Source organism: Passer montanus, unplaced genomic scaffold, assembly GCF_014805655.1.
Source record: "Passer montanus isolate IOZ18808 unplaced genomic scaffold, ASM1480565v1 scaffold11, whole genome shotgun sequence".
Lineage (NCBI taxonomy): Eukaryota > Metazoa > Chordata > Aves > Passeriformes > Passeridae > Passer > Passer montanus.
In genome coordinates this window covers 1,734,462-1,759,896 of record NW_024357613.1, presented here as the reverse complement: position 1 = coordinate 1,759,896, position 25,435 = coordinate 1,734,462, and the positions used below count along the sequence as shown (strand labels likewise).

The 25,435-nt window shown below is 40.4% G+C and overlaps 1 protein-coding gene across 1 annotated transcript in view; it reads right to left on the bottom strand.

The window, feature by feature from the left end:
* Positions 1-25,219, bottom strand: part of SLC22A16 (solute carrier family 22 member 16) — a 33,730-nt gene extending 8,511 nt beyond the window's left edge. The window contains exons 1-6 of the mRNA XM_039725054.1: positions 25,078-25,219; positions 7,769-8,245; positions 5,133-5,250; positions 2,703-3,252; positions 694-821; positions 192-301 (exon numbers count right to left, since the gene is read on the bottom strand). Of these exons, the coding sequence (XP_039580988.1) occupies positions 192-301; positions 694-821; positions 2,703-3,252; positions 5,133-5,250; positions 7,769-8,245; positions 25,078-25,127 (1,433 nt within the window). The 5' untranslated portion in view covers positions 25,128-25,219. The remainder of the gene's footprint in view (positions 1-191; positions 302-693; positions 822-2,702; positions 3,253-5,132; positions 5,251-7,768; positions 8,246-25,077) is intronic.
* Positions 25,220-25,435: the final 216 nt, after the last annotated feature.

Here is a 25,435-nt window from a genome sequence, read left to right as displayed (position 1 = left end):
ATGCAAAATAAATAAAAAAACTATGGTACAGCCAAACTCCAGACATCTCTGAGGCAGTTGAGGAACTCATCCCATCCCAAGTCTTTCAGATCACCACCACTGATGCCAAGAGCTGCTGGATCTTGTGTAGAATAACAAATTAATTAATGAAAATTAATTAATAAAAATACACAATTGGCAGAAGTTCTTACCTTACTATTGTTGGGTACAGTTCTGCTGTGTAGAGATATATAAGGCCAAATGCCACACCTATGGAAAATTTTCCAGCCATATTTGCTAAGATAATTAATATATTGAAATCCTATTGAAAGAGAGCACAAATAAATATATCACCAGAAAATTACACCCTTCCAAACATAATTTACATTCTTCAAAAGCTGTGACCCTTCTTTAAACAATAAGCAATACTCATTGCTTGCTTTTTTAAAATTGCTCAATAAGTTACTAGTTTCCACATCACTTTTTACCAGTCCTGGTTCACTGAAGCCTTGGGAGCGTTTATGTGTGACTCCAGCAATGACATTGAAACTTGTACTGAAAATACAGAAATCTATCTTAGACTGGCAGCTGCAACTTAAAACCAGCCTTTAATTAACTATTCTATGATTTAGAAAGAGCAGCTGCATCTATTGACTTAAGAGCTTTTAAAATCAATTTCTGCTGTAGGAACACTTCCAACCATACGTGACTAACCTGAGGTATGAACATAATTAAAACACAGATCAGTGCACTTAAAATAAGGAACGGAATGAGTGTGTTTCTCCTTCCCAGTTTGTCCATCGCAAGGCAAGCAATGATATAGCAAGGCAACTCCACAGCACCTGTCAGTATGAAATTATCTCAGTTTAAGTCATGATTGCACATATTCATCTCATAACTGTAGCTTCCTCTTTATGAGGAATTTATCTGATCTCGGGGCTAGTAAACAAGTAAAGTCTAAAGATAACCAGTGTGTTGGGCTAGTTCATTTGGTTACAGAAAGTGTGACAGAAGGCAGAGAACAGCCTAAAATACAGAAGTGGGAGTGGAGAAGGACAAGGGAAACAAGTTTCACAGCACAGAGCAGCTCCCGTTCTCTTTGGGGTGGAAAATTACAGAAAAGAGCAAGGCCACAGTTCTGTTTCTAGGACACTGACACTTTTGTCAGAAAGTTCTACATTTGCTGCTCTTCTCCTTGAGGTATTTTCACATTAACAGCTCAAGTGTGCCCACAGGGAATATTGCTAGTGTCACACTGACACACCTCTCAGGATTTGCCAGCTTCCACCTGGACAGGGAATGGTAGCCACAGGAGCCTCCCCCAGCATCAGCTCAAAATCATTTCAAAGTAAAAGGCAAGAAAGGTCTGTCCACATCCAGTTTTCTGGAGTAAGCCCCACTAATACAGAGTGCACTTCCAGCTTTCTCCCTTCTCCCTAAAAAAAGAGGGCTTACAATATCCCACTCATAATACAGATCATCCTGTCCTAATGTTCCTTTCCAGAGAAAAACTGCTACTGCTCTAAAGGTCCTGGCATTTGGCTAGACCTGTTTGCACTGTGTAAACACGATTTGCCCCTAGACAAATAATACTGAGCCAAAGCCAGTTTGGACATGTTTTATGCCAATTTGCTCTGGAAGAATGCTATTATGTCCAATGTAAAATCAAGGAAGAATATGAGATACAGCCCTGAACAGCCTGGATTCCTTTATTAAGTACATATAGCATGTCAATACACCTGTAACATCAGGAAATAATATTTTGGGGTTGTGTTGGAAAAAGCAGGTTGTAATTATTCAGTGTCTGTTAGTCTGCTAAAATATTTTTAGAAGAGGTGGGTACAGTGTACTCCACAATAGCAGTTTAGTTATCTGTGCAATACCAGCACCCGCTCTTCAACACATCAGTCTAACAATACACTGTAACACATGACAAAACAAACTGGAATAATGAGAGCCCCAGTCCTGCTGCGAGCCTGTGTGCACGATCAGTCACATTCACTCACTGAGAGTACTCAGCTGCACAAAGCACAGCACATGATTTAATTCTTCACTGGCTCAGAGCTGCAAGTCTGATCTAGAGTCTTCTGAAGCCAGTGGAATATTTCCACTGATGTTAACAGACTTTGGATCAGGCCTTGAATGCACTGAGCTGTCTTCATAAACAACTTACATGCCAGAGAAAGATTACAGCCAGAATGATAAAATTAAAAGAGTATTACCACTTAATTAAAAATACACTTCTGAGAAAATGAAAATGACTCCTCCTTCTGACAATTGTGACTATGTTTTCTACACAGACAAACTCAATATATCATGACTGTAAGTGATAAAAGGAATATTTTTTCTCCCATTTTCCTAGTTTGTACCTTTAACAGAGCTGTGTGAATTTTGTGTTGCTTGTCTTTTTCCCCTGGTGTTTGTGCAAATCTGCTATAAACTTCCAGGGCAAAGAGCATACAAGCCAGAATATGGTTTTACAATCAGAAAGACAGACAGAGAAGAATTCTGTGCAAATTCTATTTTTTTTTTTCTCAGATACAGTGAAATTTGGAGTGAATGATACTGTGTTAGTCAACTTTATGAAAAGTTAGCATGAAACTTTTCAAACAAGGTTCACAATTGAATGAACAAAGTAAAAAATTGGCTGTCAAATCTATAGTAATTTTTAAATGTTATGTTCCAGTTCTGTCATTAACAGAATAAGGTACAAGAATATTTACCTATGAGAAAGAGATTTAAATATTCATTGCCTCCTAGATTGACAGAACTGAGGGAGAAGACGTAGTACCCCAAGCTCCCAGTGAACCAGATCAGCCAGACTGTGATGGTCCTTCTTGCAATTTGCCAGTTACAAAACAGGTCCAGGATGTTGTGCTTCTTTGCCGAGGCTGTATCATCATCACCCGTTCTGCCACTGGCTGGATCGTCTTGTTGGACTGAGCACAGTTCAGAAACTTTGCAGGGAGTGCTGACTTTATTCCATCTTGCCATTGTATCGATCACTTTTTGTGCATCTTCAAATCTTTCCTCTGACAGCAGCCAAAAAGGTGTTTCTGGGAGCATCCAGCAGCACAAGACAAAGGGAAGAGTTGCTATGGAGAGAAATATCTGATAGACCCACCAGGTCCGAACCAAAAATCCCACGAGTGCCACAATCATAATTCCCATAGCAAAAAAAGCATGGACATGCATAGAAGCCCAGGTTCGTGCTTTAATGCCAACAAATTCAGTCACATAAACAAAAGCCACAACCAGATAGCCACTTGAAACCTGGGAGAGTGGGAGAGAGAAAAGAAAAAAAAACAGAGTGAGGTTTGTTTCCACTCTCCCAGTGCACCAGCAGTAAAAACAAACAGCTAACAATGTTCCACATCTGTGTATGCTAAATTGTCACCACGCTGGCCTGTCTCACACTGACAGAAAGAAAGGCAACCATGAAAATGAATCAGCTGCAGAAAAAATTCACTCAAACCTTCCGACTGCGTGGACACTATTTAAAAATGTGACGTGAATTAGGATGCTTCTCTGTAGTGGGGGACAGCCAGCAAGAGACACCTGTGAAGAAACTTAATTTGCTGATGTCATTAAGCCCTTCTCCTCCAAAAATCAGGTCCCTTAATGACATCACAAACTGGATGCTTGGGAAAGAGAGGTCCCCTGAAGTAATTGTCACTTCTGAAAATCTTGATCTTGGCTTTTAAGCAGACCATTAATAACCTGCATGTCAGAAAACTGCACATTTACGAACAATTACCTTCCATACCCTTGTAAAGTATCTCATTAAATCAAAGTTTTTACAATATTGGAAGAGAATCTCATATATATACACACAATTACAGGTTCTCATATGGCATCAAGTGAATGCAATTTACTGGCATATTCTGCATAACAGTATTTCTTCATTGAATATATATATATTATTGAATATATATATATTTTTTTAAATTTCTCAAATATCTCAACATCAAATTCCTGGTGTCTTAAAACACTGCAAAACACAGCTAGAGAATATAGACTAGAAAATATTTCAGTATATTGTTTTGATTAATCAATTTTCCTGTTAACAATATTCCAGTTTCCAATTCTGAACCCACTGATAGGAAAGCTGCACTGACCGCAGTGGCACTGGGCTAGAGTTTAGGACTGCACCTTGCAAATCAGTCCCAGTGGCCAGATAAAACCTACAGCATGGTTTGGTCAGAGCTTTTTGCTTTTCCAAACTACCACAGGACCTGGCATCAACAGCCAAGGGAGTCAGCAGAGGGACTCCTGTAGATCTCACTGTTAAGGCTGACATGATCCAGTTTTTCCTGCTAGGAAATTCAGGCAAAGGGAACTCCAGGTGCATGGTCCTGTCTTGACTAATGCATTGTCAGCAGGAACAAAATAAATTATGGGAATATTGTCAAATATCTAACCCATGTTAAATAAGTTAGATGATTTTTTTTGTGATGGCATTCTAATTTCTTTATGCATTATGTAGTGAAAAGCTCAAGAATGTACTTTGGGCTGTAAAATAGTTATTTAAAATTGGTTACTATGTATAAATATTGAATATGTGTCAGATATTGGATGTATACCACACACACATAAAATTGTGTGTGGGTCTGCATAAACACATATACTGAAATACCCTTAAGTACAGTATAAAACATCTAGGTGTTAAACATATCTGCCTATATATTTAGTATTCCAGATACAGCTTAAAAGACCAAAGAGATGCATGGAAGAGAAAATGTGCATCTCTCCTCCATCACTCAAAATGGTAGAGATAAAAATAATACTTATTATAGATTTGCTAGTTGAAGAAAAAATATATTCCATGTCTAACAATAAGGAGAAATGCAACAGCAGCTGCAATGCAGAATCCAGAGTTTGCTGCTCACACTTGGTATTTAATTACCAGTCCAGCAGAGGTTGGGATGGAGGAAGTACCAAACACTGCTTCATACAGACGCTTTCTATTAATTCAAAGAGGAAAACTGCTGTGGTCCAAGAACATTCAGACTCTCCCTGCTCTGCTGAAATAAGTGCAACAGATGGGGCTTTAGAATAATGAAGTAGGAGAGGAAATAATAACAAAAGGGAGGTTTCCTGAGAAGGGGTAAGAAATGACATGGAAGAGGACTGGGGTGAACGTCCTTTCTTACCATGGCGAGGAGGAAGCGCACCACCACAAAACTGTAGTAGTCAAACGTGAAGGCCACCGCGATGCCAAACACAAACTGACCGGCACTTGTGAACCATATAACACGCTGTCTTCCCAGCCTGCAGATCACAGCAGGAATAAAATCATCAATAACCACAAACATTCCATTAAAATACACCTGCAGCTCCAGGGAGCGTAGATGGAAGTTAGTAACTCACCACTGAAATTCTGGTTTAGTTACCTGTATTAATTTGTCAGTAATTCCAGCTTCCAAGAAAAAGGATGAATGGAACTTCCATTCCACAATTCTTGGCTGGAAGCAACGTGCAGGGAGCATTACATATGTTCACCTCCAGTTTTAACTTCTACATAACTGATTGATAATTTTACTCTTATTTATGAGGACATAAATCAATTTTTCAGATATTTTATATTAAGTAGCATCATGTTAATAATTTCTGACAAAAGTTAACTGTGATAACACATGCCATCTTTTGTCAAAGTAACAACCAATTTTGGTATTAAAGAAAGCTTTCTGTAACATACCTTTGAGCAGTTCTTTAAAATTGAATTCTCTAACAAATGACAATAACACAGTTCCCCACAATTTTCTGATTTCTGACAGCACATATACATGCATATAAAAACACAGAAATCCAGGAAGAAAGTAAACTAATGGCAAAAAAAAATAATGTCAAACATTAGCTGCAGCAGTACATATACAAGACTCCATGGGAATTCACTGCATTCTATCTACCAATGCTCTCTAAGACAAACTGCATGGAATAATTTTTCTTCCCTGATAGTAATTCCTTGGTCTCTTATTACCTCCTCCATTGCTCAAACAGCTTTTCACTAATGGGGATATTACTTTTAGACTTTAGAGAGTTTGAGGACTTTCGGACTGGGTTTTTTTAATGTGAGTATCTGGTACTCCAGTAAAATTCCTTCTGTTTTTTTTCCCCAGCCTTGACCTGAAGTCATGATTTGGTGTCTGATTCCCGCCAGGAAAGATCCCAATGAGTCTTAGCTATCAGAGCTCTTCTGTTGGGAAATCTGTTAATTGGTAATGGGAGGATACACAAGCTTATTTCCCATGAGCCAGGACGTGTCAGAAAATAATAACTTGCAGCTGTAAATTCTGCAGCTGTAAATCTGCAACTCAGAATGTGTGTATTATCTTAACTGGTTGTCCATGGGTTGAATTAATGGAAATGAGAACAATACAATCCTAACCTTATAAATCATGTCCAAGTATTAATTAATAAAATTATGAATTATTTAAAGAGACTCAAAACAGATGTTGGCATTATATTCTGGTTTTGTATTAAATACAGTTTTACAAAGCCTGGGATTGGGAGGCAGATTGATTCCATGTGTTCTAAAAGCCAAATTAAAAGGAAAAAGTTCATCATTGCTTTTGCATTCCCATGTTGTGACTGTCACACTGTAGTGTTGTGCTAATGAAGGAAAATCAGAAAACAACACGCCTGATCTCCTTGTTGTGCTTACACTGTTAGATGTGGGATGGAACTTCACTCTCCACCCAGCAGAACTGTCAGTCAACAGGCTCCTTTATAGAAAGACATAAATAACTCTAAACCAGCCTTCACAGCAAAGCACAGGTACAGAAAGTGCCCAGGACAAAGCTAAGTGCAACTTAGGCTGGACATTTGATTCTCATATGGACAGACAGGCATGGCTGGGTGCTCTCTGAGGCAGGAATATGCCACAGATGCACACCCTGAGGCTCACTGTTGCTTCTGAGTCCAGCTCTGATGCTGGGTTTCAGTGCATGGTCGGAGATAACACCCAAGGAAGAACTCTTGGACAGGAATGGGCCTTGGAAAACTGAGCAAGAGACTGCTTGGGTCGAGTCCCTCCAGGACTGATGCTCAAACAGAACTTTATACATGCTGGTAAACGAGTGCAGCTACAGCACAGCTCACCCACGCCCATTTTGCCTCTTATGTTCACAATGTTTCAAGAGACTGAAGTTTAAGCTAATTTTTCAGGGAAAACCTACAACTGGGCAGCAAGGAAAAATAGTATATGAGCGTTTATTTTAAGAAGGTGGGGCTTGATTAAACCCTCAAAGCCTTTGCATCAGCTCCACTGAGCTGTACTCATGCCAGAGGTTAGGAAAGGTGATTTTCAAATATTCAACCTTCTAGTAGCCCTTCAGCTGTTTGTCATATTGCAAAAAAATTTTTTTTTAAAATCTGCATTCCCATTTCTCTCATGAAAAATGAGGTGAAAATCTACTCCCGGGTTTTACTATTGCTATTACAATGAGCTATTGCTACTCCTGTCAAAATAAGAAAATAAACAAACAAATAAATAAAAATCTAGAGGCAAATACTAGCTGCACAGGGCAATTTCAGGGATCAAGGCCTAGAACAATGGATGACAAAGTATGAAAAATTTTTACAAGTAAATGACTTGAGAATACATTTTAAAATTAGAACTTGTTATAGGAAAAAGAAACCAAGTTAAACCGATCTGTGAATAAAGCAATATCCAAACCTCCTGGATGTGCAGTTATGAATACACAAGGAATGGAAACAACAAAACCAGGTAGACACACGTGGAGTTACTGTAGTCTGAAGCCACAATATTCAGAAGATGACACTTTACCTGTCAGCAATGTCACCAAAAATCACTGCTCCAATCAAGACTCCAAGCATGAACATAGGCTGGATTAATTTTGCAAGCCATTCTCGGTCACAGACCAGATCCCACTGCGTAACAACAGTGCTCTTCCACTTTGTATCATCATAGAGAAATCCATCAGAACAAGGAAATACAGACTTGTTGCCACGGTATTCGTACGCCAGATCCAAACCGACTTCTCGTTTGGACCTGCTGCATTGATCAAGTTCCCAAATTTCTCCATTTTCCAGCTGGACTACAATGTAGTTTTCTGTTGATGTCCATAGTGTCCAGATGTCCTCTATACTTGATGCAGAGGAGTTGTGGAAAAGAACACTACTCACATTTCCAGGGAACCCACATACAAAGTTAGGAGTAGCAGCCATGAACACAGATGCTAAGTAATGGATACCACATGACATAGCTTGAAAGACAGATGCAAAATAAACACATGCTTGAAATCTGTAAAGGGAAAGAAAACATTTTACTGAGGAAAAGCCCTCTATACATGGAAAAAATATTCAAGATAATTGTTTGGGTAGATCAGTAAATGGAGATATCATTAACGTGTCTCGTGTTTTGTTGTGTGGTGCTGCTTCAATATCAGCTAAGCTCTGCAAGACACCAAAGATGAGAAAAAGATCCATAATTTGGAATCTATTGTTAAGAAAGGAGTGCTGCTCTTAGTCAGGTGTTCAGTCATACAGAGAAGACAATTTAAAATGAAAAGGTTCTGACCTTAAGCACTTAGTTTGAAGCAACCTTCCACCCTCCAATTCTCTGCAGCACATCCCCTTAAAATAAGGCCTTAGATTAACTGAATGGTTAGAAAAAACAAAATGTTGCAACTTCAGTTTCTTAGGAATAGAGATATGTTCATCAAATAAAACAAACCAAACACATTATGACCCTCATTCCACCTAACTGTACCTCTATAGCTGAATTCCATCTATTTTCCATCTCTCTTTATTGCAGCCAAAAGACAAAGAGAGAATACATGTAGACACATGCAGAAGATAGAATCTGAACAATGTGAAATGTTTTGTAGCAAAACAGAGCTCTGAACTGGGTTGGGTTTTGGCTTAAACAGGGTGTGCAGTTATCCATTAAAGATTGTATCATAAAGCAAACTTAGTAAAAAATGTTTTATGCATAGCCTGAATTTTGGCATTTTAACAGCTTTTAGAACTTGCTGGAGATGCAAGTAAATCTTAGTAAAAAAATTGTACATGTGTTCAGAATTTCAAAGGACTTGCAATGAACTCTAGTGTCACTGTATGCAAATTCTAGACAGTTTCTGATAATTTAAGCATAAGGAGTTGTTTTCTCAATTAAATGTTTAAATGGTGCATCTAATTAGTACAACATCTGTTCAGAGAAAAAAAAAAGCTTTTGTTCTCCTCCCTTTTTTATTTCCTGAAGGCCAATCAATTGCAATAATTTGAAGAAGAATTCAATGAGTTTCTCTACAAACATTCTTACTGCAGGATACAGCAGGCCTTGGCAGTGTGAAACAAAAAGCAGATTTTTTTTTTTAATATGATCAGAGGCTATCTCTGCTGAAGTTATAGGAAATCATCTCTAAAACCAAATGCCTTGAAATGTCTTTTGGGAAAAGTCAGAGCAATTCCAATCCCTGTAACGAATGCAGACTCTAGATACTCCTTCTCCAAAATGTATCTAACCTAGCCATGAATTCTCATAATATATATCTCAACAGTACATACCCTAGGACTTTTAAATCTATCATCAAAATTTCTAAATAATTTTGAAACTATCTATAGGCAAAGTATTGAAGAAGAATTTACTGGCTACATTGTCTTATTACCCAGATAACATTTGCAATAAAATAGTTTTCTTGTAAAGCACACCTCCAGTCACCATCCTCATTCTCCTCTGCCTTTTATTTTGATTATTTCTTTTCTTGGTAAATGTACACCCAGTGGCCTCTCCTGTCCTTCCAATGGCATTTGACATTGCTCTTGTTCTGCTGCAGTGCTTTTTATCCCCTTTCTCTTGACTAACAGCTCTCTTGGCTTTTCTACAGCAGTCTGAGGAGTGAGTTGAATTACTAAACCCACCGTGGCAGCTCAAAATCTGGCTCCACTTCCCTCTGGAGGCCACTGCAAGGCAATCCTCACACAGGTGCTGAGCTGCTCCTTCCCAAACAAAACCGAAAGATATGGTCAGGAGAAACTGGACATAACCACAGCAACCCTTCAAGCCTATCAATCCTCTCCCAAGAGAACAGCTTCTTGGGGATTTAAGTAGCTAGCCATAGATCAAAGCAAGGCTGAAACAGCTCTGAAAGGGGTTTGAGCTATCTTGGACCATAAAAAAAAGCAAAGGTTATTTTGAAATGTAACCCTTGGGAGCCTATTGATGCAGACAAATATGGTCAATGATGTTTTTTAGTTCCTCTTCTCCAGTTTCATTTTAAACTGTTCCCATCAAAAGACACAAACTGATTTTAAAAATAGCAGAGCACAACCAAATTCAACAACCTGGGCTACTGTTGCAGTATGCAGTAGTAGAAAGAGATAACAGTAAATTAAACCCCTAGAAGCTGTCACTTACATCTTCTACTAGCTAGTAAAAAGTGGCATACTAGGAATCAGGGTCCCCAGTATTTGCAATATCTGTCATTATGCATTAGAAAATTGCAGTGTCAAATATTCCACTTGGTATTTCAGACAGAGAGGGAGAATGAAATAATTTCAAACTCTCATACACACCTCTTGAATTTCCTAATCAGTTCTTGCAATGCAAGAAATATCAGGATCATCATTTATCTTCATCTCAGTAAGAATGAGTAGCAAAAATATATTTATGCATGTTTTTGTCAGACAGGCTTAAGGGAGATAACAACTTTTAAGGATAGAGTCTGAGAAGATGGCATGAAAAAATCCACTACACAAATTTTTACAAATTCAAAGCCCAGCAGTATCACCAGGGCTATGAGCTGGTCTAGTTAATCTCTGCTCTCACTATTCACTTGAGATTTTATCTTATCTCTTCCTGAACATGTCTTGTGATCATACTTCAATGACCATTTTGACAGATCACTCCACTGTCAAATCTTTCAGTGGGAAAGTTTCTCATTAAATCTAATCTCTATGTCCCCTTTTCAAATATAAAACTATTAATAGCTTATAAAACACCCTGGTACAACCTTGAATAAATCTTCCTTTTCTTTTATCACTTCATTGTACAGAATTCTCAATTCTCCTCCTCCTCCTGTTACTGCTGACAACCATACAAACTACAGTCTGTACCCTTTCCTCTTCTTTGTGTCCCTTCTTCCTCTCCACCTCCGTAAAAAGCAATAAAGGGTTCATTTTAAAGGAATACCTGTCATACAATATTTCACCATCTTTCAAGGGTTTAACTTACAATTAGATACAGCTTATTCCTGTAAAAACATCCTCCCATTTCCAATGCTATGAAAATCTTCAGTTTCAACAAAGAAATCCACTCTGTAGCACCATTATTTTTCTTACCTAATTTGCAGCATCAATGTTAAGCGAACACAAGAAGTCAGAACACCAGATACATTAACAGACATAATTTATACTGAATATGACTTCATTTAAGAATGGGAAAATGGGTTTTTACAGCAAAATGACCATATTGATCAGAATTTTGCAGGTGGGATTGCACTGCAGTTTTTAACTTCTACCTACTCAACAGAAGAGCCAAGGAGCAGGCAGGGGCAGCTGGGATAGGGAGGAATGATGTGAAGTTAGAAAAGCATTTGGAAGCACCAGGGTCTGAAGGCATTCTGCACCACACTGCATTCTGCACCACACTAACAGGCTGCTCCCCTGCCTGCAAAAGTATTTAGTGCTCTCTCCAGTAAAATTCCACACTGGGCTGGCAAAGCCTCTCTCTGTATATACTCTGTATGTGCATATTTTTGTACATACAACACACAGAAAAACTACCCTGAAAGCCCAGTTTTGCTGTGAAGAAAACCCACTGCCAACTACAGCAGTGTTTTAACAGCATTCCCACAGGTCCTAGATTGAAAAGCCCAACCTTATGAGCTTCTGGCAATCTTCTGTGCGTAGGAAGAGCTTTTCTTCCAGAAAGACCAGTGGTGTAAATGTCAGGAAATTCCTTAACCTGTACAGTTCCCAAAGAGGAATGAATCCAACCATTAGGGACAACACAGGGAAAGAATGGAAAGTGTGTAGGGAGGTCGACATGTAGGGATGTAGGAAGATAAGTATGTAGGGATGGGAGGAGATGGGAGAATACTACAGGTTCGTGGAATTTTGCTTTCCAGAACAGCTGGAGATTGTAAAGGGACCAAGACACAGGTCCAGGCTCAGGGCAGAGAGAGGAACAGGCACTGGGGTGGCAGAGAGTGCTGAGCGAGGAGGAGCACGGAGCTGCTGCCTCCTCCCTAGCCACCTGGGACGCCTCCCCTTGAACCCCTGGGTACACGAGCTGCATGTCACACCCCGTGCTGTGGCCGTGTGGATGTCCTGCCCCAGTCCCAGAGCCCTGGGAAGGGTCCCTGGCCCGTGGCCATGCCATGGCCCAGCAGCATCCCGGGCTGTGCGGGGCCAGGAGGTCACGGCACAACACATCCAGGTCAAGCACTTCACCGACCCCGAGGCTGAAGTCCAGGCTGTCCTTGCTCCCCTCTGTAAATCATTAACTTCTTCCCAAATTCTTCATTTAAGAACACCAAACCGATAAGGAAGTCCTTTATTACTGAGCTTAAAGCTCTCTGTTGCAGACAAATACATATTATAATCCCTTTATTAACCACACCAAACTCAATGTTTAAAGTTAAATTTCCCTGAGTAAAGAAGTACTGTCGTTCATGCATCAAAATGGTAAGAAAATAACATTGCAGGAGTAAAAAAACACTACTGAAATTCACCAAAAGAAAGCAAATTCTGTGATTTATTTTCCAGGACTGATCTCAGAAATGGCAGATTTTGGCAAGAGAATTTTAGATACCAGTCATCTTAACATACACACAAAAGATTATAGAACATCTATTGTTATAAACAGTCTAACGTATTTCACAGATATGTTTTCCTTTTTAAAAACCCCACTTTTTGCCATTTAAAAAAAAGTTCTGTGAACATGATGACTGTCCTAAAAGGTATGATAATTTCTCTCAGTGTTTTTCCATCTCTTCAGTGACTTGCCATGGGAGATAATTATTTGGCAAGTACATTTTGTCACTCTTGCCAGGAGTGTCAAATATAGAAGTCAAGAAGACTTTATAGGTTACTGCTCCAGTATAGAGATGCTTAATGAATGCCAGAAGTCAAATGAGCCTAAAATTGTCTTCACAAAAGCAAGACACAACATGAAAACGTTCCAGTCCCTCTTAAAATATTTGTGATATTGCTCCACAGTCTTTTTTTTTTCACTTTGCAGCTTATAGTAAAAAAACATGTTTGGGTTTTCTGTTTCCTCTGCACAAGTTCAAAGATCAGGAAGAAAAGCAACTGGTAATATCATGTCAGTACCTGAATATGAGAAATACTGTTCCATAAAGACAATGAGCTAGATCTCAGACCACTGTTGCTCTGGCTGTAGTCTCATGGCACTGTGAGATATTTCCTCCCTTCTCTTTTGCCACTGTTTATTCCCCCCTTGAGACACAGTGCACTCTAGCCTCAGCTGTGGTGGTATTTCTTTTGTGGACCATCTCTGAACTTTGTCTGGCAAAAACTGGTCTGACTTGAATTAAAAGGTCAAAATAGATACTAAATTTTAAAAAATGAAACACAAAACTAATAAGCTAGACTAGTTGTTCAGTCTAATTTATATTACATCCATGCAAATTATCCACACCAGTCTATCTGGAAAGTTTCCATCTCACACACAAAAAATACTTGGAAGTGCACATTGCCACATATATGTTAGAGAATAAATCCCCAGCCTCAGAGTACTTTTAGCATTGTCAGTTATTGCAGTGTGTAGCAGGGACAAGACTTGCTGTTGGACACTAATTTTATGTTAAATAAAATACGATTCTGATTTCCTTGTCTGTCCATCAAAAATAGAAGAGGGGAAACTACCAGATACTCATCAAAATCTAACATAAACATTTTAAATCATTTTGGTGTAGAATAGACTCACAAAACTGTTCTGTGATTAGCAAAATATTTGTACTATTCCACAGGCTTTACAAGAACTATTTTTACTGCTTGTCTTGTCAACTACCTCATTTGTAAGTTGCTTAAGTCAGAAAACACAGTACATTTTTGTTGTGCAGTGTACACTCAACAGGATGGATTCAGTGGAAAGAAATGCCCAGATATCTACTATTTCTGAAAGAATTTGTGTTCAGTAAACACTTTAACCTCTGTGTTCCATCCTGGGTTGATTGGCTTTTGTTTGTTTGTTTGTTTTTTTCATGTGAAAAAAGCCATTCAACATTCTTTCCACTCTAAACCAAAAAGCGATGATGCACTTCCACATTTATCTTTTGAGAGGAAAGCAACTGAATGTGACTCAAGAGTATTTTTGCTATGGTGCAGAGATACAGATTTGGAAGCAGCCTTAAATATACAACATGCACAGCCTTATTTGACTTATGGTGTCAAGAAAAAACTTCCTCTCCTCCTAAGGTCAGTTTGAGCTATGCTGAGAGTCTCAGCCCACATGGGTATTGTCAAAATTTGTTTTCAGAGGCAGAAGAGGCTGTGTTTGATGTCCAGTTTAAACCTACCAGCAGCACAGATGAAACAGGAATAAAAGAAACTGTGGAGATCAGGAAGACCTCAGGAATTAAATATTATCATCACTGACAACAATGTGTAGATCAACGTGCAGTCACCAAACATCAGACACCAAATCATTCTTACATTTAAAACTGATTATCTCGAGAATTCACTTCTATACCATTAAACTTTGCCTTTGATTAAGACAAGTTCAGCATTTGTTCACCAGAGTCAAGAAGAAAAATACATTGGCTGCTCACTGCCCTGCATTTGGTATGACAGCTTAGATGAAAGAAGTCAGATCAGCAAGAAAATAAAGAAACAGTGCTACAGAATTAAGGGCCATGCTTAAATTTTTTTTTTTTTTGAAACTTAATAGAACAGTTCTACAGCTCTTCCTTTTTGACTCTTTAAATCAGGCACATAAGGTTGCTGTCATCACCTGTGACAGAACAATAAATATTGCTGGTTTCAGCAGTTGAGCAGCACCCATGGAGAGCCAGGCACAGCTGAAAGGGAGCTGCTGCTAGAGGTGCCCTGGGGTTCCTGCTGCCCCTGCCAAGGGTGGCTGCCCCCAGGGGGGGACAGGAAGGTGGTGTGATCATGGCTCAGCCATCCAGCCCAATGCAAACCTTCTGATTCCAATGGCAGTGGAACTGGGAAGGACACACAGGCTCTGGATTTGCACTCAAGCAACCAAGGTACACATAAACATTCCACTTGACTTTCCTGGGAAAGCAACCTCTGGTTAAGGGGGAGCACATCACTGGGGGCAACAGCAATTCCAACACCAGAGGCAGTGTTTTTTTATTCCAGTTACCCACTTGTCCCTTAAGGACATGTACCAGGTAATTTAATGACGAAAGAGCATGACCATGCAGTTTGTAAGTGATGTAGCTTTGTTTTGGGATCATTTCCACTAGTGTTACACACAGCAGAGTGGTTACACTTGAACAGTAGCAACACTTCAGGCTCTATACTTGGAAGTTTCTATTCCAGGAATGGCATTTCTATAAACATCTACCTTTTAGAAAATTAGTATGTACTCTGCATGATGTATCACTAGCATTACTGTCACAGGGAAAACTCAATTCCAGTTTCTCTGGTAACACTGTTTTCTTTTGGTCAGCCTCTGTCTCTGGACAAATCCAAATTAGGTATTTCATTCCCTTCCACACTGTACTGTTTCCATCAGCTTACATAAGCAAATCATTTCACATCATAATCTGTGAAGTGTCTCATAGAATTGAGACACTGTTTTTATTGAGGTTCCATCTAACTATAGACATAGGCAGTACTTCATGTATAGAAGTTATATTTCATTCTTCCTTTCCCATTTAGGAAATAGGATGTTTTCTGCTGGTCACATTGCTGACACAATGGACTAACTTTGCTCAAACTAGCTTATATTTATTTTAATTTTTTTTTTCTGTCCATAATCCTGAAATAAAACTAACTGGTTGTTATATTAATTACGTTCTTACTCCCCTGTTATTCTATTTACATATTTCTTCTGCAAAACCTTGCATCTGTTGCAGCTGACAGTACAAACACATTAATTGAATATCTACTTCAGAGTGGTGAAATCTGCCTATTCTGAAGCAATGAGCAATCTATTTTTTAAAGATTAATTCACAAAGTAATTAAGTCTTACAGTTCTCATAGTTATATTATGCCTTTTAATAACTATTTTTTGTTGCTGTTGTTTCCTATTTATAGTCCACACCTAAGAAGACCTGGATACAGACAGTTCATTTTCAGTAAAAATTCTGCATAAATGCTCTTCATATCCTGCCACACATTGTTAAGCATGCTACCCAAAGTTTAAAATTTCTATATTTGAAATTTAATTCCTTCCTGCCTGGAAAATGATTGTAAAGTTACTCATTCTTACAGGTTTTTGGAAGTTCTCATGGAAAAATGTAAAACAAGTGAGGAGTCTGTGTAATTAATTTAAGAACACTGGACTTCACTTTCCTAGGGATGTTTGTAGCTGTTCCTGTACCTACGAGTATCTTCTGAGTTTTCAGTTAGAAATAATATGGAATATGAGCTCCATGGATCAAAGTATGTTTAAATTATTTCTATGAATACTTAAGAGAAATGTCATGGAATTTTGGGTTGCTCTATTCTGTAAATCTTCCTTAATATAAGCAGTGATTTTATCCATAGCTTTATTTTCGCAGCCTTGAATATGGTTAAGGTAATTTAGTCTATTTCTATGGGCTACATAAAGCAGTTAATATTACATAATGTGTCATTTTACTCTCCCTGGCTCCATTTGCAACTCCTACAATGTTCTTTGTTAATTTTGACATTCACCATGGTGACTCTTCATCAAAAGCAAAACAGAAAAACAGAAGTAGATACCTTTGCTTTATTAGCTTTTTTTTAATATTTCATTTTAAAAAAATACCACTTAACAACATGTTACATTAAGGGAATTAAGTGTCAGATAACTCTGTCTTCTAAAATCTGGGACAAAGTCAACATGGAAATCAAGGCATCAGTTCAAAAAAGGCAATTCAGTGTCAGCCACAGATTCTTTTCTGTTGAAGAGAATACTGCCAGTTGCAACGGAATCCTACATTTTCAATTCTATGTCTCTACAGCTTAAAGAAAAGAGATTCAATTTAATGCAGAGTCTGGTATGGTCAAATTATTTTCTTCTGCTAAACATGCTTTAGCTCCTGGAATTAAGTACATCCATATTTAGTGGCTATGTACTACATGAGAAATAAAACAGCCTCCACACCGACAGCTTTTCTCCCCCTGTATAATACAGTGGCTTGAATCTTTAACAAAGTCTTCTACAGGCTTTGTTAAAACCCAGTTTGGACAGGAAGAGGAATAAAATCTATCTCCTTTCTTCCTCTCTCTTCAGGAGTCTGGGCTGATGACCCACCAATCCTTTGGGAGCTCTTGGGAGGGCTCAGGTTAGTAGCCCTGTCAGCACATCCACCCCAAGGCAAGGTGAGTTATTTCTAAACCCACAGAAAAGATGGCTATGGATAGCAAGAGGATTTTCAGCTTCTTTTGCAGGTTCATGCCCCATCTTCCCTCCAAACTGTTCCTCTTCACTGCAAATGCACAACCATTCCTTGCTTCCACAGTATGTCAGGTTGAGTCTTTTCCTTATGGTATCTCATCCAAGGGAATGGTCTGGAATAATCCTATATTCTAACTGCACATTAGTATTTACAAGCATTTTATAGGTCCTGTTCTCCACAAAAATATAGAAGCCGAATTGTGCTCAGACCTACCAGGATTCTTCTACATAAATCTACTTTTGTACTAGCTGCCCCCTCTGTTCTCAGTGAGTGAGACAGAACCAAGGTTGGCTACGCTGATCCACAAAGGATGACAGTCCTTCAAGGAGCCTAAACTACAGGTGTACATGAGATGAGGTTCCAGTTTCTCTGAACCTGGCACTAACATGTATTATCTATCTCAGAAAGGTGGAGCTGTAGCAACCTTACGGTATTCCCAGCTCTGCTGACATACACCAGTTCTAAAGACACAGGAAAAAAAATCAAACAACAATTTGTTCTGGTATATGATACCTAAATATCAATTATTTAAATTAAATTGGATATCATCAGTATAATTTTACCATGCCTACAGTTCTCTTAGATGCAATATAATGTATATAATATGCAATCCATACACATCTACACTATTTCTCTAGATCTCCTCTCCACTTGGTGGGGAGCCACACACAGACCAGGATTTACCTTGTCCTAAACCATGTAGTGAAAACAAGAGAGATGGGTCATGCCCTTGACAGTCCAATTCTCCCTCTGGACAAGATGACTTTACAGATGTCTGAAGTTTACACTACAGGCGTGTAACAATCCTAAGGTGAGCTCCCCAGTGCTTGGATTTGGACAGCTGATTCCCCACACAGCTAGAACAGACTTTTACAGATGCATCAGCTAGGAACTTAGATGCTTCCATATCTCTTTCCCAACTTAGAGAGCAGAATGAAGTCACAATACAGCTGGAAAAGTTCAGGCCATCGTGGATATAACACCTTTAAATGGCACTGAACTCCATCCAAAGTGTGGTGCTGGTTGCTCTTTACAGAACAGCAAATTATTCCCAGTTCTTTGAAGCACCTTTTCAGCACTTCTTTTTTACTTCTTGCTCCCTTATTGGCCTTTTCCATCTATCCTTCAGGGCTTGTCCTGTATTCTTGCCTCAGCACCACTGAGTACCACCATTTTCTTGAGGAAAGGGTTCAGTATATGATGCAATTGATGGTGCCTCTAGATTTCTCAAATCATATTTTCACCATCTGTGATTTTCAAAGATCATCTGCTCTGCATGAGGTGAGCCCTACAATCAGTGTACCATATCAAGGTATACATTAGCTCTCTAAGCAGTTTCAGTATTTTCCCAAGACAGCTAAGATTTATCTCCAAGTGTACGGACAATTTGACAGATCAACCACCATTATTAGGACTTGTAAATCTCTGTCTTCTACAATTTTTCATCACACTTTTTCCAGTCTTGCAATTGTAAACAAGATATAGCTACCTCAGCTGGTATCTTCTCTGGCTTGCTATTTTTTCCATATTTCTGAGAAGTTGAGGATCTCATGTTCTTGTTCAGCTGCTAGAGTTTTGTGCCTCGAGTTATCTTAAATAAAATGTCAGCAGTGTATGTATCTCAGTATGGTCCTTGTTGTGTATAGCAAAATGGTGGCACAGAAATTGTAACAGAATGTACTAAAGGCTCCTGGGGCTTCCCAAAAATTCCCTAAATTTAAAGGCGTTTTCTGCTTGTATGACTTTACTTCCTGCAATAAATTCAAACTTTCCATGAGTAAGGCCTTTAATAAAAATTTCCTTCCAACTTAGAGATACCTTAGTATTGCTGAAAATCATTACTATTATAAGAAAATTACTGAAACAGCTTTTCTAGGAATGGTATCCCTGTCCTAGGCATTGTATTACAGGGAACACACTGTCCAGTGCCTTACATATTTCATATTAATTCACACCACAATATTTCAGGATGAAAGAGCTGATCATCAGCTCCTTGACATGTGTGATAACTGCCTTATGCTGCCATAACTGTGTCTATTTTACAACTCAGTTTAGAAGCCACCCTGGGGTGCTGGCAACATTTCAGAGGTGCATCTCAGCCGTCTGGTTGGCAAATCATAATTGATTTACCAGCTTTAGGTTTCAGGGTTGCTCACACTGCAGGTTCTAGCCTTAGAGAAGAAATGGATAGCACAGGTGCAATTTCATCCTGCTTTTGATTTAGTCATCTTTCTATTATGGCAATCTGCTTTTTAATCTGCTTCTCTTACTGTAATCCACTTTTTCAAGCCAGAAGTAGGCAAGCACCTCCAGGGTGAGGATGCCAGCATGTTCTGTGGCAGAACACTTTTGTCTGTGCAGATCCTGCTTTTAGACTGCCCCCAGATCCCTGCAAATGCTGTTAGAACCTCCTGCAGACCATGCTGCTGGTACATTGCCACCAGTATCCTGGAGCACTTGCCAGTATCCAGCTTTGGTTCTGAGTCTTGAGAACATTTCCACTTTTGCCTAGTCAGGCATAGATAATAAGGCCTTTGTTTGGGCTGCTGGAGTTTGCTCTCTGAAAACACATGGGCTGTCTCGGCTCTCCAAAGCTATTACCATGCCTTTCAACCAACAAGGTTAAGCACTATTTGCAAAATATCCCCCCACCCTCCCCCCACCAAAAAAAAGGGAAAAAAAAGAAATGCTGTCAAGTCCCCCTGTTTCATCCTATGAACATCTGAAATGAGCACAGGCTGACTCAGATGTTAGAATATAGCAAAGTTGTAAGAATGCTTATCAAACATTTCTGTCAAACACCACCCCTGACTGGGAGCCAAAGGAGGACTTAGACATGAGATTCTTCTGTCTGACAGCTGTCCACTGGTACATTTTGAAAACAGTATGACAGATATGTTGCAATAAACTTTTCCACTGTATAAGGTAGCAATGGGGGGGAAAAGGATTTTTTTTTAAAAACAATCTCTAAAACACAGCACTTTGTTCATCTTCAGCAAACTACTCAAAGGTTAAGCAGAAGTCCACATTATATTGTTTAAAAATACTAATTTTGTGTAGAATGCACTAAGTACTAAATATATCAGCATTTGAGAAAAATCTTGTAATGCTTGCACTTTTTAAATTAAAACTTGACTGTTCAAATCCTGAATATGAATACAACGACCTGCTTCTCCATACAAACTTGAAAAAGGAAAACAAATTGCTTTCCATATCTAACAAGCACACTTCTCCGCTTGAAAAATATATTTTTGCTGGGAAAGAACCTTTAAGGTATCTGTAAATCATGTGAGTGTGAAAAATCATTGCTTGAAAGTGTTCTCTTATAATTTTTGTGAAAAGAAGCAGTGATCACGATCTTTGAGATACTTGGGACTCCTTGTTAATTGATACAAACCAAGAATTTCTGGAAGTAAAATGTACACAGCGCAATTTGCAGATGTAATCTGATCACAAGGGCTGTGAGCTGTGAAACAAGAGAGAGGATAAGGGCAACAGCATGAAAAGAGGGGCCTGGAAAAGTTCCAAGATGTGAAAAGAAGACAGACTGTTTGGTGTAGAGCTTTAGAAGTGAACCAAAGCTCTGCAAAGTAGGGAGAGGAGAAACAGTTGTTAGCACCAGCCACTCAAATATTGCTACCATGGCACTGACCAGCAGTCAGCAGAAGTCCAATACAAAGAATTTCTACAAAATTCAAGCAAGTTTTTAGCTAAGCAGACTCTCTCATATATTTATAAACACTAGAAAAGTTCCAGGGTAATAAAGAGATGTCAAAACTGTTGGTAAGTGTATTAATGTCTACTAAATCCCGTGTTTGGCTGGAACGGGTTCTATCCAAACAGGCAGCTTGTCCTGCTTCCCTCCTCCTCACAACAGCCACTGCTAATCTTTGGTTTGCTTGCTTCTAAAGTCCAAACAGTAGCAACTCCACTGACCAGGCAAAAAGTTCACAGAAGACAACAGTGCAAAGATGTCAAAACCTGAATAAATACATAAATATCTCAGTAGAGACAAACAGCAGTAATTTTTAATTTATTTGATAGTCTAGCGGGTAGTAAAATGTATTCTTTATAAAACCAACATTTGAAAATCTAGGTAACATACTCAGCTTTGTAAAAGACAGAATATTTCAGAAGAAAAGGCAATCTTTTAAAAGATTCGGGAAATACTTCACTACAAAATCTGGAAATAGTGACAGTGACACCCAGTCTTCCTCTCTCTCAATTTTCACCACCTGCTTTTAGCTAAAGTATAAGCCAAGATTTGAAAACTGTTAATCACAAGGAAAACGCTGCATACCGTGTAAGCTGCATCTCAGAGCTACCAGACGTTCCAGCTGGGAAATCAAATCCTTACGCTCATCCACACTTACCAGAAGGGGCACCTCCCCAGCTCTCCTCCAGACACTCATTCCTGATTAGATCATGTCTCCACTCAGCACACTGCCATGGTGCACACGAGAGCACAGAACACACAGCCTGTTTCTCACCAGCAAGGGAGAAACACTCATGCATGTTTTGTGTCCTGCTGGTAGATTAAAGGCACTGAAGTTATTAAAAGTCCTTTAGTTTCCCTGGGAATCAGCCATGTAGGCAGTGTGAGCATCTCCTAAGGCTCACCTACCACTGGTCACGTCTCCCCTTTCCCAGCACGGGCTGCCAGGCACAGCCAGTGTCTGACTGCACCTGATTTTACCTGATGGGCTCCTGAGAGGGTTTTTGGACTTGGAGGGGGTGGGCAGAGAGGGAGAGCCCACAGGTGCAGTCTGGCAGGATCTGCTGCGTGGCAGAAGGGCGCAGGGTTTTTGGACTTGGAGGGGGTGGGCAGAGAGGGGCTGAGAGGGAGAGCCCGTAGGTGCAGTCTAGCAGGATCTGCCACGCAGCAGATTCACTGCAGGTACATCGGGAGGCTTGGCAACCCTTGAAGGCTTGGCAACCCTCTAGCGATGAGGCCATCCGAGTCAGGCAAGCACTATTTGTCTGTCACCCAATCTCTGCAATAGTGATCACTGATCTCATGCTCCACAGAGTCAAGAACAATGTTTAAAACAACCTTCTTGTATTTATGGGCCACAGATGCTACCCATGCCCAAATTCAAACAGAGGCATAAAGTCTTCCTTTAATAGGAAAGGCTACAGGAGCCATTACATTTTTATGGCTGTTCATGCATGTCTTAAGACCTGTTAAGAACAATGGCATCACTGAGGACTGTGAAAGAGAGCCCAAATGGAAAGCAAAATATTGTCAGCATCCGTGTGAATGTCAATTCTGTAAAATTCACAATCCTAATCAATGGGAAAGGTATATATATGATCTTTATATTAATAACTTATAGATTATCTGTATATTAATAAATAATATATTGTCTGTATATTAATAGCTTTTATATAGCTATGTATTATATATTACATGTACATAAAATGCATGCACATTATCCCTGTATTTATATATGTATGAACAGCTGCTCATTCTCTACTGCATCTGTCCGATTTTAAGAAAATCAAAACAGTCTCAAAGTACTAACAGTCATGCTGGGATTGCTCAGAATCTGACTGTGTCAAATCTACAGAATCTATATATAGTGCATAGGATATATGGGCCTTATGGGAATTGCCTGAACTGAAGAAATGAACCACTGATTATCTCTTGGTGCCAGGATGCTGCAAACTGAGCAGAAGAAACTCAATGGTTACAGTTATGAACAACTTTTCATATGAAATAGGATCATTTATCTACCAGTATCAAGGGTAGTATAATGCAATACAAGTAGTACAAGTACAATATTTTTAAATAGCTCCACCCACCATAAACTGCTATTATACTTACTGTTATACTATACCACTACTGTGGCCTTTGAAATCTCAGATTTATGGTCTAACAGGACTATGTAAATTTTGGTAGCCTGTATCTCATCTCAAAGCTCCTAAACTTAAAGCAGCTGTCATTGAACTGCATCTCAAATAGTCTGGTTCCTAGATGTCAGGGTATTGCTGTAGATTTGGTCTCCTTTTAATTGCAAGGAGTAATCTTGAAAACTTTATCTAAAGTGTTGATAAATGCTCTCAAGTAGGAAAACTACTCCAGTAATTAAAAATAAGTACTTTTGTATTATTTCAGTATTCAGTGTCAAGTGCCTGCTTTCCACAAAGAGCACAAAATAGAAAAACAACAGAAGCAGCAAAATCAACTGATTGCTAGGATTTCTCTCCTAGTTCACAAAGAAAAAGGTATCTTTGTTGCTGACCCAGAATTGATAACAAATGAGATTTGTTCAGATACACATGCCTGTAAGTCACAACCTAGTCAAATATCTAATTTAAGCACAGGTGCCACTTAAGCAAGAAAATGTCTTTCCATCCTAACCATCTCAGGAGGCTATTGATACCCACCACTACTGCTTGCACATGATATTAAGAGCTGCTGCACTTCAGGCACTTCAAGCATTACAAGGAGCTCCCAGGCTTTGTCCAAAATGCTGCTCCTGCCTGCCCCTGAGAGAAGACCAACATTGTGGGTTAGGCTGGCTCACTGGTCACTGAGTTAGAAAGCACAACACTGCAATTCAACAGCTTGAAGTCGCAGCCAAATTGTGACATGTGGGTCTATTCCAGCCATCTGCTCCGAGGAGCCTGTGCCTGCAAACCCCATGATGATCATGGAGGATGTGCACTGTGAGGATGTGCATCCATTAATATTCACATCCTCTAAAACTTCATTTCCTTGCTGAACATTTCTTCTCCGTTACGTGCTATAAGCAGTCTCAGTCACCAGCCCTGCACCCAGAGCTACAGAAGCACAGACACACACATGCCATGTCTGTGTTTGTATCCATCCAGCACAGACCTCTGTACACACACACGCCCCACAGCCACAAGGCACATCAAAGGAAACTCGCCACCAGGCACACATCATTTACCGTACAGGTAAAACCCTCGCTGATAAGGATGAATGCACATACTCCATGTGCCTGTAACAACAAACCCAGCCCCAATAAAAAACACATCATCTCTTGCACTCACCAACCCTGTGTCCCTAAGCAGAAACAGCCTGAGCGTCACACAGTGCTCCCCTGCACACTGCTTGTGCCCTCTGTCACCCCTGAAGTGTGCAGGCTCTTCCAGACCCTGGGGCTGTGTCTGTGTGTCTGTCCTCGTGTCTGTGTGTCTGTCCGTGTGTCTGTGTGCTCACAAGTGCAAGAAATGGGTGAGTTTTACGCCTCTAAGAGCGCACGGCCCCGGCCGGGCGGCCGCACGTGGTGCCGGCAGCTCCCGAGGCCATGCGGGATCGCTGCCGTGCGAGCCGGGCACACGCGGGATGTGCTGCACACGCCTGGGAAACTGCACATACAAGCAGCAGTGCCTGTCGCTGTCAGTTCCGTGCGAGTTCACCCAGCGCGGTGCCGTGTGTCATTTGCGTGTGACAGTCCCCGGGCGTGTGTCGCTGTGTCCGGGTGAGCGCACGGAGCCGCCTGCCCCCGGGGCAGCAGTGACACCCGGCCAGCGCGGGGATGTCCGGCTGTGACAGCCGCCTGCGGGGCACCCCCAGTACCTGCCGAAATGTCCCAGCGAGTCGAAGAGCCGCTCGGAGCTGAGAGCCATGGCGGGGCGGCCGCAAGCCGGGAGCCTCGGCGTCGCTGTCCCGGCGGTGCGGGGAAGAGGCACTGTCCCGTCCCGTCCCGTCCCGACCCGTCTGTCCCCAGCCCGCCCCCGGCGCCCCGCCCGCCCGAGGAGAATGGGCGGGCGGGAATGGAGGGCGGGAATAACGGGCGCGCCCAACGGCCCCGCTCCGCGCCGGAGCCGGGAGCCGGGAGCCGGGAGCTCCCTTGGCCGCGGCCCTGACCGGGCCAGCCACAGCCGCTGCGGGGCTCTGGCTCCCGGGAGAGCGGTCCAACCTCCCGCAGCCCGCT